We start from the raw sequence: 16,153 nt of genomic DNA, 5'->3' as shown, positions 1-16,153 counted from the left end.
AAAAGATCAGCTGTTTCAAAAGGTGGACATGTCTGGATTTTTCTAGATGGTGATCTTTTCAAAGTAGTGGTCAACACAAACTTACAAATTCCCGGTGAAGAAGCAAATTACCAGAGATTTTGTGGATTAAACTTTTCATAAATATTACTTATTTTACCTGCTTTGAATATTTAAACTGGCTGTATTATTATCATCATAGGAATGTATGAAATAACAATGCAGCAGTGAGAGAGATGCTTTTAGCAAATGATTGAAGGAGTTTTATCACCCAAAGCTCGCTGAGGCTTTATTTGCCTTTGCAGAATGCAAACTGTTTACTTATCCTGAAAGGAATGTTAGCGTTAAAGTAGCTTTGCTTGGGCACCATCTGCAGCTGGATATAAAGACAGCCATTTCATCCAGCAGTTGGTAGAGACCAAAAACAGTGCTGAAAGGAGTCGAACAGGCCTTATACTCTCCAATTCTTTGGTGATGCATAACAAGAAAACGAACATCTCCACGCAGTCACGACAAACTTGCTGGTTGGCTGATGGCAAATTTTATGTTACTCAGAAGCTCACATATTTGTGTACACAGAAAATGTAACACCAGCGTAAATGATCCACTGTAACTGCTGGGTATGTAAAACAACTGTTAGCTAATAAGTAAAAAAAAAAACAAACCCAAAAACAAACAAACAATATGCTAACTTGACCCCAAGCAACCAAAACAACAAAATATATACTACTGAAGTACAATAATAATAATCATAATCATAATAATAATGAAAGAAAAGAATTCATATCAGTTAATGGGTTAAAAAAAAATCAGCTAAAATGTGTTTTTATTAGAAGGGTTAAAAAAACAAAACTATAAAAAAAACCCAACCATTCTTTGCGGTCCAAGTTGTCCTTAACGACAACTCTAACACATCAGTGAAAGAGACAAAATTACATAACTCTACTTCCTCTGGTATGACAGAGAGTGAGAACATTTTGGTCAGTCCAAGCCAGCTCATGGGGTACAAGAAATGTTAAGCCTCAGCAAAATGCTACCAATCATCCGCAGAAACATCAAAGACTGCACACACAAGCAAATGAACAAGACAAGTCCCACGGACTTTGGCCGGTGTTATCTCCTCAGTCCTGTACATTCAACCTCATCATTTGACTTCATAAAACTGGTGAAATTACTCAAGCGCAAATGGTCAGATGGCACTATAAAATGCACTGTCCCATATTAAAATACATACATATCGAAAAGATTAAATATCAAATAAAAATTCATTGCAGCCATATGGACCTCCCTATTAACAATGCCATGAGATGAATGTTCATTTTAGTGCACATGAAAGAGACTATTATAACAGAAACGTCTTCCTTCTTTGATTCATTCACATCTCTATTTCAAGGAGAGGAAACACATGCTGTGACAACTTCCCCTTTCCGAATAGCCTGTCTGTGCCCAGCAAACATTTAATCAGGTGTGTGTGTGTGCGTGTGTGTGTGTGCGTGTCAAAGAAAACAAGTAGTGCTTCCTCAGCAGTTATGAGAAGAAACGAGTTAAGAAATAGCCTGAGAAAAAATGCTGATGAGGAGATTATAGACGCATTCAGCAGATTGTAAAAGACTTGAGTCAAAAGTGTCACACAGAACTTAGATTTATCGAGGGCTTTGTATTTGTATCGGGAAGAAATGGATCTGACTTGTTTTCACTTTTAAACAGCTGTTACACGAAGTTTCTCAACGCTCCGTCACGTTAGATTTTCAAAATAAAGCGAGGTAAAGTATTGATCGCGTCTGTTTGGCCCTTTACTCTGCAGTATAAAGTGTGAAGAGGCTGCCGCTTGAAATGTATTCTGTTCTAACTCCAAATTATTCCCTGTGCTTGTCTCTTTGTGTGTTTCACATTGTTGCCCATAAACATTCGTACTCACCGTTTGAAATGTAACAGATCGCCGGGAAAGCAGCAGGTCACGTTGTGGTGGAAAGCCCGGTGAATGCAACGGAAAAAAGACATGAAAAATGAAACAGAACATTACTAAGATATGTCACACGACGAGAATAACCCTTTAGAAATATTAACAACCACATATAACATCCTAAAGCTGCCCTAATTACAAACAGAAAACCCCGACTTAAGTTTGCTCATGCTCATATAGTGACAGCCTGTTTTTCGACACACAAACTAAACAACAGTGTAAACACAAGCGAGCACTTTACCTGAGTGTTCAGCGAGGGGACACAAACTCCCCAAACGCCAGCTGTTGGTCAGGGAGCGCTACGAAGACCAGGAATCCCCTGCGTGGGTCTCGTCCGGGTGAAAGGGATCACACACCTGTGAGCGCCAAATTTGGCAAACCTTCCCAGAGACGGAGCGAGCTGACCCCGCCCCCTCCTGCCTCTAAAAAGAAATCGGCCCCGTAGTGCTCTTAAACGGGCACGCCCACGACTCAACCAGCATAGACCCAGTGCCACCTGCTGGTCGCTTTTATTTTTGTACTTCTTCTTCTTCTTCTGTTTTTTCAAACATCACATGACCACTAGATGGCCACGTTAGGCTGAGCTCCGCTGGCTACTCTCGTGAATAGTCTGCAAACTTCAAAGTGGACTTTTTGTCTGATCCTGTAGGAACTGTTAACAATATGCAGGACTTGGAAGATGAGTGCTGTGAAACAGTCGTGAAGTACCCCTTATTTCTTTTTATTTAACTAAGAAAATAAGAATAGTCACAGGAATTTATTGAAACGGATGGAAGCATACATAGAAATGTGCATAAGGCAAAAACAGAGTCTGTGTACTTCAAATGAGCTTGAAAGTCAACATTTTGCTATAGCTACCTTTACTCTTCAACACAGCCTGAACTCTGAACTGTCTGTTTCTGTAAGTATACTTAAGGAATTGTTCTCCAGGCTTGTTGAAGGACTGTTGGTTGACATTTGATCCCACACTGCTTCAGTAATGTTGAGGTCCGGGCTTTGGGGAGGCCAATGCATGACTGATAGTGTTCACTCGTGCTTTTACTGCACTGGCAGTGTGTTTGGGATCATCATCATGCTGAAAAAACAAAAAACAAAGCCGTTGCTAATCGGACACTTGTCAGATGGTATTGCATGGTAGATTCAAAATCTGATGGCACTTTTATGAACGACCTTCATAAAGCCTGGAGAACTGTTGCTCAAGATCTCTTAAAAAATACAAGAAAGTATTTTAGAAGCAAAATGTAAAGAAAAGGGCCTGGCTCAATAATTTTGTGCAGCACTGTATATACAGTGAGGTGGCAGTGGTGCAATATGCATTTACAGCAGTACAAGGCATGCATTTATCTCACATAAGTAATTATATTAAAAAATATAAGGCTGGCTATAGAGTAAGACTATTGTATTTTATGTGCACAGCTTAAAGGTGTAACTATAACTGCAGTGAGGTTAAAAAGTACAATAGTACAGTAGCATATTATGATGAAGTCATGTAGACATATGATAAACTCTATGTATAAATTGCCACAAAACAGGAGTATTGATGCACTTAGGATAACTGAATACTACTTGTTTGGGTTTTTTTGTGCTAATCATACAAGTTGTACCTTTATGGAAAAATCTGTTTGAGTAAATGGAGAAACAGTAATAAATGCACTTGCCTGCATACAAGGGATTGTTGAATGATTAGCATCTATCTGCCAGATCTCAGTTGAACATGATTTTTTAAGAGATTTTTTTTTAGCATTTTGAGACCTTATTTGACAATACAGTAGGAGAGGTCGTGCGGAAATGACACACAGGAAACTATCTGATCTAGACTTGTGCTCAGGCCCCTATGCAGCAGCCTTTGACCTCCGGGTCACCTGCTCAACCAGGTGAGTTATTGGGGACTGACAGTTATGACAGTCTTCACTATTATCAATAAACGCCCAGTTTATTTTCCCCCGTTTAATTTGTCGCCCATTTGAGCAGATACTCACTCAGCTGTTAACTTCCCTTTGTAATAGTGAAGACAATTATTAAGAAGACTGTTGTAAAGGTCACTTATAGGTCACTGGTCTCGGTTCAGCTGGCAGAGATAATAAAACATCAATACCACTGCAGTGTTTCCCAGTAATGAGAAGTACGGCTAAAGTCCAGGGGAAAAAAATCCATACAGTCTCCACGTTTGCCACACAATCAATCATAGTCCGACTTCCAGTTTTTTAATCCTTTTAATTTTTCTTAATGCAAGTGAAACTATTTGGAGCAAACAAGCCATTTTGCATTCGTGGCATTTAATCTAATATCACACAAAGACATCTATTAGACCCAATGGAGGTGTTACAGTCAAATTTATTAAACCATGAATGCTTCATATAAACAAGTGTGTGCACATAGGGAAGACCTTGTCCTCAAGGTCCCGATCCTAAGCCAGACATCTACCTGAGATTCAGTTCAGTTCACCTATTCACGTGGTATTCACATAACAATGCAGAGAAGCAAATCTAGACTATTTAAATATCTGTGGCATATGTTAATGCTACAGTACGACATGTTGGACAGTAGTTCAGAGTGAAAGTTTTGGCAATTCTACAAGCTACAATGTTTGCCTTACTCTTATACAAAAGAAAAAAAAACCTCATCTGATCAAATTTCTTTTTTTTTTTTTTTTTTACAAACCATTTCTAAATCTCCTTACAAGTCTTTAGTATTGCTCTTGCTACATTGAAAAAATAGAAAAATTACATCTGAATTTTGAACTGTTGGTCTGGTGTATTTATAAAGAGTCTTGCTCTTGAGTATTCATGGCTATGTTTCAATAGTCCTTAGTTGCTTACTCTCCGTGTTTCCTTTCCTCTCTAATGGCCAGCTTCACCCATTAGCAATCACGTAAGAGGGTGCGAAGCAAATAACAAGACATCAAAGAGTTTTAAGAGGCCTAGGATTCTCCAGAGGTGCTCGGTGTCGCCAAATTGTCCTGTCCCTGAGCTTCTTCCTCCGCTGCTGCTGCATCCATTGCTACTTCCTGTTTAGGGGCCACCAAAGAAGTGTCTGCGTCGGGGGCTTCAAAGGATTCGCCCCCCAGGTCATTCAGTTTTATGTAGCCCTTGCTGTTGGAGTGCTCCAGACGGGGGTAGCTGAACCGCCTGGCTCTGTCACCTTGACGACATCCAGACACAGACAGGCTGCAGCGGCGTGCTGGCCTGGGCTGATCCGTGAGAGAGTTGAGCGACAGCCGTGACCCCATCGCCCTGGCAACAGGAGACGGTGGAAACAGCTGAGGCCTCTGCGGTTGAGGCTGAGACTGCGGCACCCCCTGTTGGATACCTGTGTCGGTGTCCTCGTGGCTCCGGTGAGGAGGAGGAGAGTCCATGATCGAAGCCTCCTTCTGCTTACCGTACATCACATCTCTCTGGCTGCTGCTGCTGCTGGCTTGTCCCTCCTCACTTATGTTTTCAGCAGCAGCTTCTATAACAACCTCCTCCTTTGAGCATCCCTCTGCCTCTGCTTTCTCCCCCACCTCACAGTTGTTCAGTTTGATTACTGGCAGGGTAAAAGCGTTCACAGAAGAGGTGACGATGGAAGTGGTTTCCCACTGTCGGGGCTGAGGTGCCTGCTCACTGCTATTGCTGTAGTCTTTATAGATGCTGTAGACAGTCTCTGTGAAGGTCTGCACATCTTTGGACAAGCTACGAGGCCTACTGACCAATGAGGAGCGTCTGAATACCTCCTCGCCATCTACCTCACCTTTGAAAGTGATTCCAGTGGAGGGCCAGGAACTGCGAGTAAGCATCCCACTTGTTGGAAATGAACCCGATGGCCCTTCTGCACTCTTTGACTGGGTGTAATTCACCATGCCGTTCAGAGGTGAGTACTCCTTTGATCGTATACTGTGCAGATCTATCACTGTGGAGTAGATATCCCTCAGGTTTATGATTTTAGTTTTCTTGTCGCGGTTTTCATGGAGGACGGCGTTAGCACAAATGAAGAGAAAGATACCAATTCCCATCACAAGTGGTCCGAAGACTTTCAGGTTGTCTGAATACAAATAATTATCCAGGAAGTCACAGAAAAAGCCACAGTGACGGGACGGGCTAGAAACACTGGTGTTAGAATGACTCTGGTTGAACAGATTTGATTGGCCAGAGGAAGGCTCACCACGGGTCAGGTTGGAGGAAATCTGAGGACTTTTGGAATAGCTCATCCTGCTGGTGTGGAATCCCCCGGTTCTGCGGCGCTCCTGGTATTCCTGCTGGTTCTGGCTGGGCCAGTAGCCCAGTACAGCCATGGAAATCCCAACCATAAGAACTATAATTCCAACAGCGGCCACCAAACCAGCCGGGGAGCAGAGATTGAGTTTCCCCTTCACCACCACCACATCGTTCTTCTTCTTTTTCTTGGATTTCCGCTTCCGTTTGTTCTCTGCTCGGTTTTTGGATCGGAGCGAATCCTGGCGCCTGTTCATGCGCAGCAGGCCACCCGTGGCTATCATGGTGGCGACTAGACCACAGGCTTGTCACTCAGTCTGTGAGAACACAAAACAAAAGAGAGAGAAGATAAGCCTGAGGAGAGAGCATGTTTACTGCATACTGCAATACACAAGTCAGATCCCAGTAAATTCAAATGATAAGAGTCTTAGCATTTATCTAGTTTCACTTTTAAAAAAAAATGTAAATGCTAACATGTGAAGGTTAGTTTAGAAGAAAGGTGTAAAGCATGGTGAGAAGTTCATTCTTTGGTGAGCTTTAGAAAACCTGGCAGAGGGATTTCATTACTACTGGATACAATAAGTTGCCTGTTTCAGATCTTTTGCTCAAGCTGTGTATCTGCTGTACAGACATGATTTTTTTTTTTCATCAAATTCTGGTCAAGAATTTCTTTAAGGCGTAAAAAGATATCAGAGGAGGAATACTAGTAAGATATTAGCAACAAAATCTGTCCAAGGAGGACCTAAAGGAAGCCCATGGCTAATTTTCGTGGTCTACCAGTGATTTAATCCAGCCCTGAATCTCAGATTACGCAACAGGTTTATTTAGCCTGCTTCTTTGCACTAATCCGACTAAAGGCAGAGGCAAATATTAGTCATCAGAAGGAGTCTAAATAAAAGATAGTATACATCTGCTGCTGCTGGATCTACAAACCTGAAGACGTAAGCAAAAGACAGACAAAAACCCAAGTTGACAGCGTAGAACAAGAAGTGCTTGTTATCTATATTCAGCTGTGCCGGTGCGATATCAGCCTATGAAAATGTAATGTGTCCAGACAGGAGGCCAGCAGGCATGTTCTCTCCACCTCACTCTGTTTTTCTTGCTCTCATTCTCTTCCTCTGCCTCTCATTTCTTCCACCAATCTCTCCCATAAAACACTCTCCCTTCCTGCTTTCCACCCAAATCCATTTCGTCATCAACCAGTGCAGCTGTGCTTCAACAGGACTGCATCCACACACGCACGCCACATCACAAAGGCAAATATGAGCTATTAGCCATGTGTTTACACAGCAACACAGCCATGTAGGATGTTTAAATTTGTTTGGGGTTTTTACGATTACGCAATGCAGACCAGCCACTGCTGACTGATCGTATAAGCTCTGGTCCAAAGGGCAACAAAGCCACCAACACTTATCATGATTACAGACATCTGCTGATGCGCTCCAACCACATGTGGTGAATAACAATCAGAGGATAAGGATGATTAATTAGACAGATTCTAGCCCCTGTCTGATTGTGTCTATAGCTAGATATTTAATTTTATAAATCACGCCTGACTGTGTACGACTTAGACCTTGGGTTCGTGAATAACTTATTCATGACACTCCTTCCATTTAATAAGACGTTTTCAAAAGCTGTCGTGGGACAAAATAATAATCACGGTGGCCTTCGAAATCCCTTTATAATTCAAGTTATTACATGCTGTTTCAACGAAAGTAGAGCACGGACCTCTGCACCTGAGCTTCAGCAAACATCACACAGGTACTCAGCTGCTGTTTATAGCGACTTTCAGTGTATATCACATCCAATAACCACTCAAATACGTCCTGGGCGAGAGCAACTCAACCTGCACTAAAACCGATAAGGCGTAGGCGGTACTCTCTCTATGTTTGGGGAGAGAAGGGCAGCGGTAACGTGGACCAAAAGTGGGTGTGGACAAGTCGGATTTTGTCTCTGTCTGCGGTGCTGAACAGGAAGCTGCCAACCCGTCGGTTCGCCCCCCCCCAAAAAAGAAAAAACCCGAGCTCGTCTGGCAAAACGGAGACCAGGGTGGTCTTAACGCTCAGTCCGTCTGAGCTGCGGGGGCGCATTTTTCGCGCAATGTTGCGTGAGTAATCGGCTGTTGACATTAGGGCGCATCTGTTTCCCTTCTGTTGTAAAAAAATCCCGTGAAGCAAACACGAGCTGCCGTGGAGCTGGAGGTGCCGTGAAAATGCCCAGAACCACGACGCACGCTTCTCGCTCCAACACAAAGCCAAATACGGTATTGGAGGAGGAGGGGGTCTCACAAGGTGCAGACAGATGACAAACATCCATATTTCTTCCACGGCCCTGACGAAGCTCGTGGTTTCATAACTGAAACTACAATTCAGAGTTGTGTCGTAAAAAAAAAAAAAATTATAGCAAGCAATGCCTTCGGGTCTCTCTGCTTTCCCTTCCCAACTTATGCGAAATCGGTATCTATTGGCAACACCACGACCATAAAAAAGTTCAGCGGCATGAGCCGATCCGCATTTGAAATGGTGCTTTATTACACATTTTCATCTGTCGTGCATTTGAAAGAGGAGGCGTGCTATCAGCAAGACCAATCGAAATATATATATATGTATAAAAAGCAGCATCACAAATGAAAGTAAACGGACTCGAGTGCCCAGTGCTCCGAGTCTAACGCCTTCCCGACATCAAAAACTCTTGTCGACTTATTCGATTTTCACAAATACTACCAACCTAAACGAGGCGGTCGCAGAATTAAACCACTTCACAAACCTCGTTCTACCTCGACACCGGGAATCAGACCCGCTTCTTAAGCACGAAAAATAGCCCGCCTGATAAAAACCGCAGATTAAATAAAATCGTAAATCAGCGCGTCTCTCACCAGAAATTGTAGCTTGGCAATCAAACATCTTCAAAGGCGCACTCCTCGTTCAGCTGTGCATGTCGTGGTGCGCCACTTTGGTGCCAAGGCTGGAAGAGTGGTACCCAGTTGAACGCAGATTCACAATAGACCGGCAGGGGCGGGCCAACCGCATTTCCATTGGTGGTGATTATTGAGCAACGAGAAAGGGAAGAGCTGTTATCATACTGCAAACACCTCCAGATTTTTCAGGATTTCTTACCTCTATAGAAACACAAAGATTCTGTACCATGAGACTTTCGTTGATTTATTTATTTGCACTGTTGTTTGGGGAGTTTGATGACAATTGCAACTTGTCATCCAGGCTTTTCATTTGCATGTGGTTAAACAAGCAGAAATACCATGCATGAGTGAATTACTACACTATGGGTTTGAAACTGCACACAGTGGAGTTGAGGTCAGAAAAGTCGACATTTAAATACACCAAATGCATCATCTATCATTTGGTTTTCTATCCTTACCTTCCCCCCAGTTGGGTTACATTGCTATAATTGCTTATATGCTGTGTCCTTGTGTTTAACAAAATTAAATATGACAGAGTCCAGATGTGTTTTAGTGATGTGAGACTGGAGACAGAGGCAGCAGCTCTACACTGGCCAGAGGAAGCACACATAACAAAGCTCAGCTCTGATGCTCCAGAGAGTTGGCTGCAAATTTATGACCCAGAAATGTGTTTTGTTTATGGCATAAATTAGAGGAAAGGAACAGAGAAAAAACTCCAGCGTGCATGCCGCAGTCAGAGTCGAAATATACAGAGACATGGTAAATAATCCGACGGGGTTTTAAAGAGCTGTCTTTAATCCCCAGTGTTGACTGGTGCACTGTAGGTCTGGAGGTCTGGAACAGATTTCTGTATAGCTCTAAGCTTCTGCGGTATAGTAAGACACAGTGACACAACAGACGTTTCAGTGTTTCTGACAGAGACTTAAAATCCTGCTACTGCAAACAAACATCCCAAAATATGATGTTCCACGAAAAAAGACAACAGATAGTGATGCAAAAGCATCAGCACAGATTGTGTCTTAACATGATTTATTGAATATTTGATTGAATATAAGTTGTGTGTCTGTTATTTTTAAGGGCAGGCAAAAGCATCACTTGCCTTGATGTAGTTACACTTTTAATTCAGTCACTTTAAGCAGCTTTTGAAAGCAGCTTGGTGCAAAAAAAGGAAATACTTACCTCCTGCATCTCTTAATCTTTGATGTTCTAAATATACATCTGGAAATATAATTTTTAAAGATAGCAACAGATGCAATCCAAAGCACTGCAGTCAACACACTTACTCACATCATTATCTGCACATCAATTCTCCAGTACTATCTCATTTTCAAGAGATTACCCCCCCCCCTCAACAACACTTCATTCCAATCAGTAATCAGCCTGAGATCACACTCTCAGATTCACAAGTTTAGCCTGACACTTTTCTCTATTTTTTGATTGCACTGTATTTCAAAGTTTTTTTTCTCTTCTTGCTGTTTATCAGTACAGGCGAGATAGGAAATGCAGGGAATTCAAATAAAGTTTGGGCTCACTTTGCTGTCTCAAATAGAGGATGGGATGGGATCCACTATCAGCGCCTTCAATCTATGTGTTCCATGCCAAAGATGTGTTTCACTGTAACACAAGGAAAAAGAGCAGACTGCAGACTTTTATAGAAACTGCTACTTAAAAAAATTCTGCAGACTTCCCAACTTTCCCTAATGACTATGCCCTTGCATACTTAATCATTTATTATCAAGACTTCCCCAGGTAATTAAATTCACCTACAGCACGGTGATAAATTACAGCTGGTTTTCACTACATATGGAAAGAAACGAAGGAATATGAAAAAGTAAAAAGATGGGATGGAAAGAGCGATATAGAGCTTTCGCTATGTTTTAGTCTTCTAATACTGGGTCTTCCATCTTTGGGAGGGACACCAGCAGTAATTCAATAATTCAATTTATTCCTCAGTGATCATATCATGTCTGTCACGGTTATTTAAAACACCAGCCTCCCGTCCTGCTCGCTGTGAATGATGTGCCCTGCATATACAGTTCTATTCAAGCCCTAACAAATCTGCTTCTATAGCACATTCTGATCCTTATCCCAAAAAAAAAAAACCCCCACATCATCTCTCACATATCGAAGTATCTCCACAGAGCGGCTCTCATATACTGTAGTGTCAAAAATAGCTCCAGCGCTTCTGCAACTGAAACATAACCAGCTTTGTTACTGTATCTGCACAGCCACAGCACAGAAGAAGACATTCACTTTGTCCTTTGGCTCCATTTCCTCATCCAACATTCTTTTTGAGTGTAATATGCCGGTTAACAGCTAAAAGACCCATCTGAAGCAGTTTCAGGAGCTGCGGGGCGTTCAGTTCATTTCTTAGCTTGGTCTCATGAGTTAATTGGGAATGTAGGAACTTGGAATGTGGGCGCAGCGAGAGATCAACTGCCCCCAGGAAATGCTGCCACAATTACACCTGAAGTTAGGAGTCAGTTTAAAAGATCAAGTCATGCCACATTCCCATACCTTAGAGGTGATGACCAAGAGTGATGATGGTTTGTCAGTTAAGCTGTTTTTTTTTTTTTCTGATCTGAGCTCTTAGTGATTAAAGGAAAAAGGATTTTTTCTTCAAATCAAATCCAATCAAAACAAAAGGCAACAATGTTTAGGGCTCACATCCCTAGCCAGTGCCCACTGGTCTGTACAAAAATATCTTCAGAATAAGAATACGAATTATATTTTTTAATTCTTTGAAAAATAATCCCCTTAAACCGTTGGGCACTGAGCTTTAGAAAACATTACTCATACTAAAATTAAGGGGCCTATTTTCAGCTGCAGGTGAATACACAATTGACTCTCTAAAAATAGCTACAAAAGCAGAAGGGTGGACACAAAACAAATTACATTGCTCATGTTCATTATAACAAACAAACCCCCAGCAACAGTGTGCTTCATAGATGTTTTTAACTAGTTTAGCTACATTCGTGGAGCTCTAAGTTATTAGAATATCGCCACATAGGCAATAGTTGTTAGCAGCATCTATATATTTTGTGGGTTTTGCCATTTTTTTATTTCCAGGAAAATATGAAACATCCTCAGATTTATCGTTTGACTAGATTATCTGTTAGAACTCATTGAATCCACCAAGCTCAACAATTGCTGCTGGTGTATAAACAGGGTCAAAAAGCTGAATTTCTACTCTTTACCAAAACCCATTGCAATGAAAGCTTAACTCCAGACGCATCAATCTCTTGGCCCATAGAGCCACTATGTTCATTATCTTCCACAACATGGGAACGGTGGGCCTCCTCATAAATCACACCAAAGTTTCCCAGAGTAACCATCTTCGGCACCACTGCTCAGGTGCTGCAGGGAGAAGACCTCCATTTGATGAATGACCATTTGGGTCCATGTGCAGATTCTGGTTGTGGCTAATGAGATGCATGACAGCGCTACGACTGATACAGGTCATGGAGACATATGGGCATTTCGGGTCCGTCCGTTTCTATGTTCAGCAGCCATGCGTCTCTGACATCATGCAGAACACTAGAAACGGAGCAAGACGCCCAGTCATCGCAGGCAGAGAGACAACTAATTGATGAGGAAGTATCAGGAGAGGGTGGGAATGGAGAGCAGCAGGTGAACGCTTGCTCCCAGCAGGTAGCTGGTTCCCACTGGTGGCCCTGTTTCATTTCCACATAGTGTAAATGGCTGATTAATAGGCGAGCAAGGACCCAGGACTCGGATAGAGGCCAATATTAGCTCACATATCATCAGCTTGTAACACTAATGGGAATTCATGGGTAAAATATGGACCCAGTGTTTTTTGCAAGATAAAACAGACCCAGATACAAAACTTGGACAACTTTTAAGTTTGAACTGAGTTGTACCAAAGTTTTTCAAAAAGTAAATGCATATATTGAGCCCTAGTTTATGCACAACTTTCTCTGAATATGATTATCAGTTGGGCAACAAAACAGAATTGTGCTGAGTATGCATTACCTAAAGAAAAGGCAGTAATTGCAATCCTGAACATCAAAAAGCTGTGCAATTCCTAAACTGCAGGATCATGAACCCTGTAGGCTGAATAACTACAAAAGAAGCTGTTTTTCCATGCAGTGTTTGCCTTCATGGCCACATTTTGCAGGGGAGCGAGGCTGTTGCGCAATCTGGACTAATTCTCGGGGCTTGTAAGACGCGAGCTTCATAAGATCAGTGAGGAAGCCTTCTTTGATCTCCCATCCTAGATAATATAGGTCATCTCTTCAGGGAGAAACAACAAAAACCAAAATGAGGCGGAAAACACCATTCAACCCACTGTGGAGCACGAAGCAAGCAGCGCCTCAAATGAGGACCACAACATCGCCCGGCAGACCTATTTTTAGAGTCTTGATCTTTGGCATTTTTAACACAACAGTCCATCAGCCTGTGTGCTGACGAAAGAAAGAGGAATTTCTGAAATGTGAAATATTGCATCTGTCATTTTCTATTCTGCTGCCTGTATGTGGAGCCTGTTCAGACTGGGTATCCATGGCAACCGTTTCATAATGCCTCGCAAAACACCTTAGAAGAGGTTCCTTTTTATCTAGGCTGGAGGGCTGGGACAGAGGCAACAGAGAATCAAATGAGAGGGCATAAGTGATAGCTGACAGGCTGTACACAGCATATTCTTCAGCTGACATTTTTAGAAGTCGCCCCCTCAAAATGGGATGGGGAGATAATGAAAAGAGCTCACCCAGAGAAACCAGAGAAAAAATAGGATGACATAAGAACATTTGATATTTATTGCACTGCACAACTGTCAAAGCAACCCTCTTTCGCTTGCAGATTTAGAGCTTCTACTTCTGCAGATTGTGCTACATGCATAGAAAGACAACCGTCAGTTCATGTGATTCAGTGAGACATGCTGGCACTGACACTCAGTGTATAGCATGTTCTCTGGGTCCTGGAGGACGAGTCCAGTCATGTGGAATGCAGCAGGCGTGAGCTTGATGGGAGGGCAGCATACAGCCAGCTGGGTCTTCTGCAGGGGTGAGGCAGAACCCATGCCAGGAACTGACAGGACCAATCAGTGAAGGGCTCAGGCCTCATCCATGCATGCTAATCAGCCCGTCAGAGGAGCCTGGGTCGAGGGCATCTGCAGGGGTTCATTGCTATGGATACAGCAGCAGCAGTCACACGATATTACCTGAGCAGGTAAACCAAGTGGAAGGAATCTTGGCGTTGGCCGCACAAGGCTACGTGACCTTCGGTTACGTCATGCATTCTCAGATGAGTCAAAAGCTGCAGAATGAGAAAGCAAAAGTACTGATATGACTGCAAACACTGCTTGATTTATGGAAGAATTCAAAACAAAAAAAGTTGAGGAGGAAACTAGAACGCTATGTTGGAAAACAGACACACACACACAAACTCCCCAAAAAACAAGAACACAGTCTTAAAAACATGTAGGCTATGGCAAAAGAAGTCTTTCATCATTTTAGCACAGTCCTATAAATGGGTTTTAGGCTAATGTGGCCAGTTTGTCTTTTTCACAGCTCCACTCCTATTTCTATTTTCTGTTGTGTAACACATATAGTGTTACCTCAACTTTATGGCACAGAAAGTTTGGAGACTAGGTGCCGTGATGGGAGACCAACAAGCCAATTGTTCCCCAAAGTGTTTTTCTTCTTTGGATAAGCTCTTTAATCATTTCAAAAGACTCTAGTGAGTCACCAGATTGAGTGACACAAACAGCAGTGGATGATAGATAGATATGACTGCTGGGATAAAGGACTCCATTATATTAGTTTGACTTTGGAGAGTCGAATATGCTGTAAATTTGACAACACGGATTGTTTAGAAACACAATTTCCTTGTCGATCCTACAGCGCATATATTTAGCACATTAATCACTTATCTCCATCACAACATTCCCAGTTGTGTAGCAACAGCCGGAAAATGTATTTCCAATCAAAAGGGTTTCATCTCAGTGGCTGACCTAACACAACCACTTTTGACTGCTTTTATCCAGAGAATCTTTGAGGTCATTCATCTTTTCATATGCTAATATTTTAATCAACATTTCCCAATGAATTAAGCCTTTGCAGGCCTCAGGCTCATTTGTGTTATCGGGCAAATTAACCTCTACTGCTGGAAGGACAGTTGAAATCCCGACTGTCCGAGCGTACTCAGAGGACGGCAATTTTCCTTCTGCCAACAAAGTGAGTGAATGGAGTTGCTATTGTATATCATTGTGTGTGCATCTGGACGGATAATCAGTTTCAGCCACAACTGCAAAATAGACTAACCTGTTTGACCTTCGTTTTTCATCGCGACTTTAAATGGACAATAGGACAAAGCGAAGGGATCATAGATTCAGACCTCTCTTTAACACACAAGCGTGTAACAGAGACAGAATAAATACTGATTACTGGCTGTGAGGCTCAGAGAAGCACAGCCAGTACTGTCATTATTCTTCGTTATTAAAAGCTGACATTAGAAGGATAATAATGGAGAAACGCTCAAAGCAAAGCAGGAAAGTTTTGAGGAAGATGTAATAAGGCTGCACTCATGTACTACATTTCATTTTGAGTGGAGAAACAAAGTGCTTCACAGGAAACCAAAGAGCATCACAGGAATCTTTCCATCTGCTTCTGAACGATGTTAAACCCACATTAATTGATTTTTTTTGGGCCACTTGGGACAGCCCATCAACAGCTGTCAACACAATGCACACATATTGTCCAACACGTATCTGGCTTCTGAACGATTTAATCAGAAGGTCTGTAGTTTCAACTTTGGAACTACAGATGTTGATGTGTCCTTGGGCAAGATGTGGAAACTGCACTAATGTATCATTAGTTCTTTATGAATAGGAGTGTGTGTGGCTTAAAGTGTAAAGTGCTTTCAGTGATAACATCAAAAAAGAAAAAGAAAAAAAAGCACTGAAAATTTTAACAGCCAGCAGATATCCATTACCATTAGCTTCTGTTTGGGATTGTGTTTTCCGGCAAACAGTAAATCCAATATTCACTTTCCTACCAGCAGTTATTGGTCTGCAGTGCACCAACTCCTGAGGGAAATATCTGTTTCTAAAGCAGCTAAATATTCAGA

The 16,153-nt window shown here is 42.1% G+C and overlaps 2 protein-coding genes across 2 annotated transcripts in view; both read right to left on the bottom strand.

Moving 5' to 3' along the window:
• Nucleotides 1–2,163, bottom strand: part of epb41l3b (erythrocyte membrane protein band 4.1-like 3b) — a 52,752-nt gene extending 50,589 nt beyond the window's left edge. Inside the window, exon 1 of the mRNA XM_025899982.1 lies at nucleotides 1,916–2,163. The gene's annotated coding sequence lies outside the window, so the exon portion shown is untranslated. The remainder of the gene's footprint in view (nucleotides 1–1,915) is intronic.
• A 1,201-nt stretch (nucleotides 2,164–3,364) lies between these two features.
• Nucleotides 3,365–9,162, bottom strand: tmem200cb (transmembrane protein 200C, genome duplicate b). Its single transcript, XM_005476643.4, has 2 exons — nucleotides 9,026–9,162; nucleotides 3,365–6,467 (listed from the first exon to the last, which is right to left on the bottom strand). The coding sequence occupies exon 2, from the start codon at nucleotides 6,432–6,434 to the stop codon at nucleotides 4,881–4,883; it is 1,554 nt and encodes a 517-aa protein (XP_005476700.1). The 5' UTR covers nucleotides 6,435–6,467; nucleotides 9,026–9,162; the 3' UTR covers nucleotides 3,365–4,880.
• Between the last annotated feature and the right edge of the window lie 6,991 nt (nucleotides 9,163–16,153).

This window comes from Oreochromis niloticus, linkage group LG18 (genome assembly GCF_001858045.2).
Source record: "Oreochromis niloticus isolate F11D_XX linkage group LG18, O_niloticus_UMD_NMBU, whole genome shotgun sequence".
NCBI lineage: Eukaryota > Metazoa > Chordata > Actinopteri > Cichliformes > Cichlidae > Oreochromis > Oreochromis niloticus.
The sequence above is the reverse complement of the archived record's forward strand: the minus strand, read 5'-3'. Positions and strand labels throughout refer to the sequence as shown.

Excerpts from the sequence above, each read along its gene's own strand:
- tmem200cb (XM_005476643.4), bottom strand. The coding sequence starts at position 6,434 with ATGATAGCCACGGGTGGCCTGCTGCGCATGAACAGGCGCCAGGATTCG.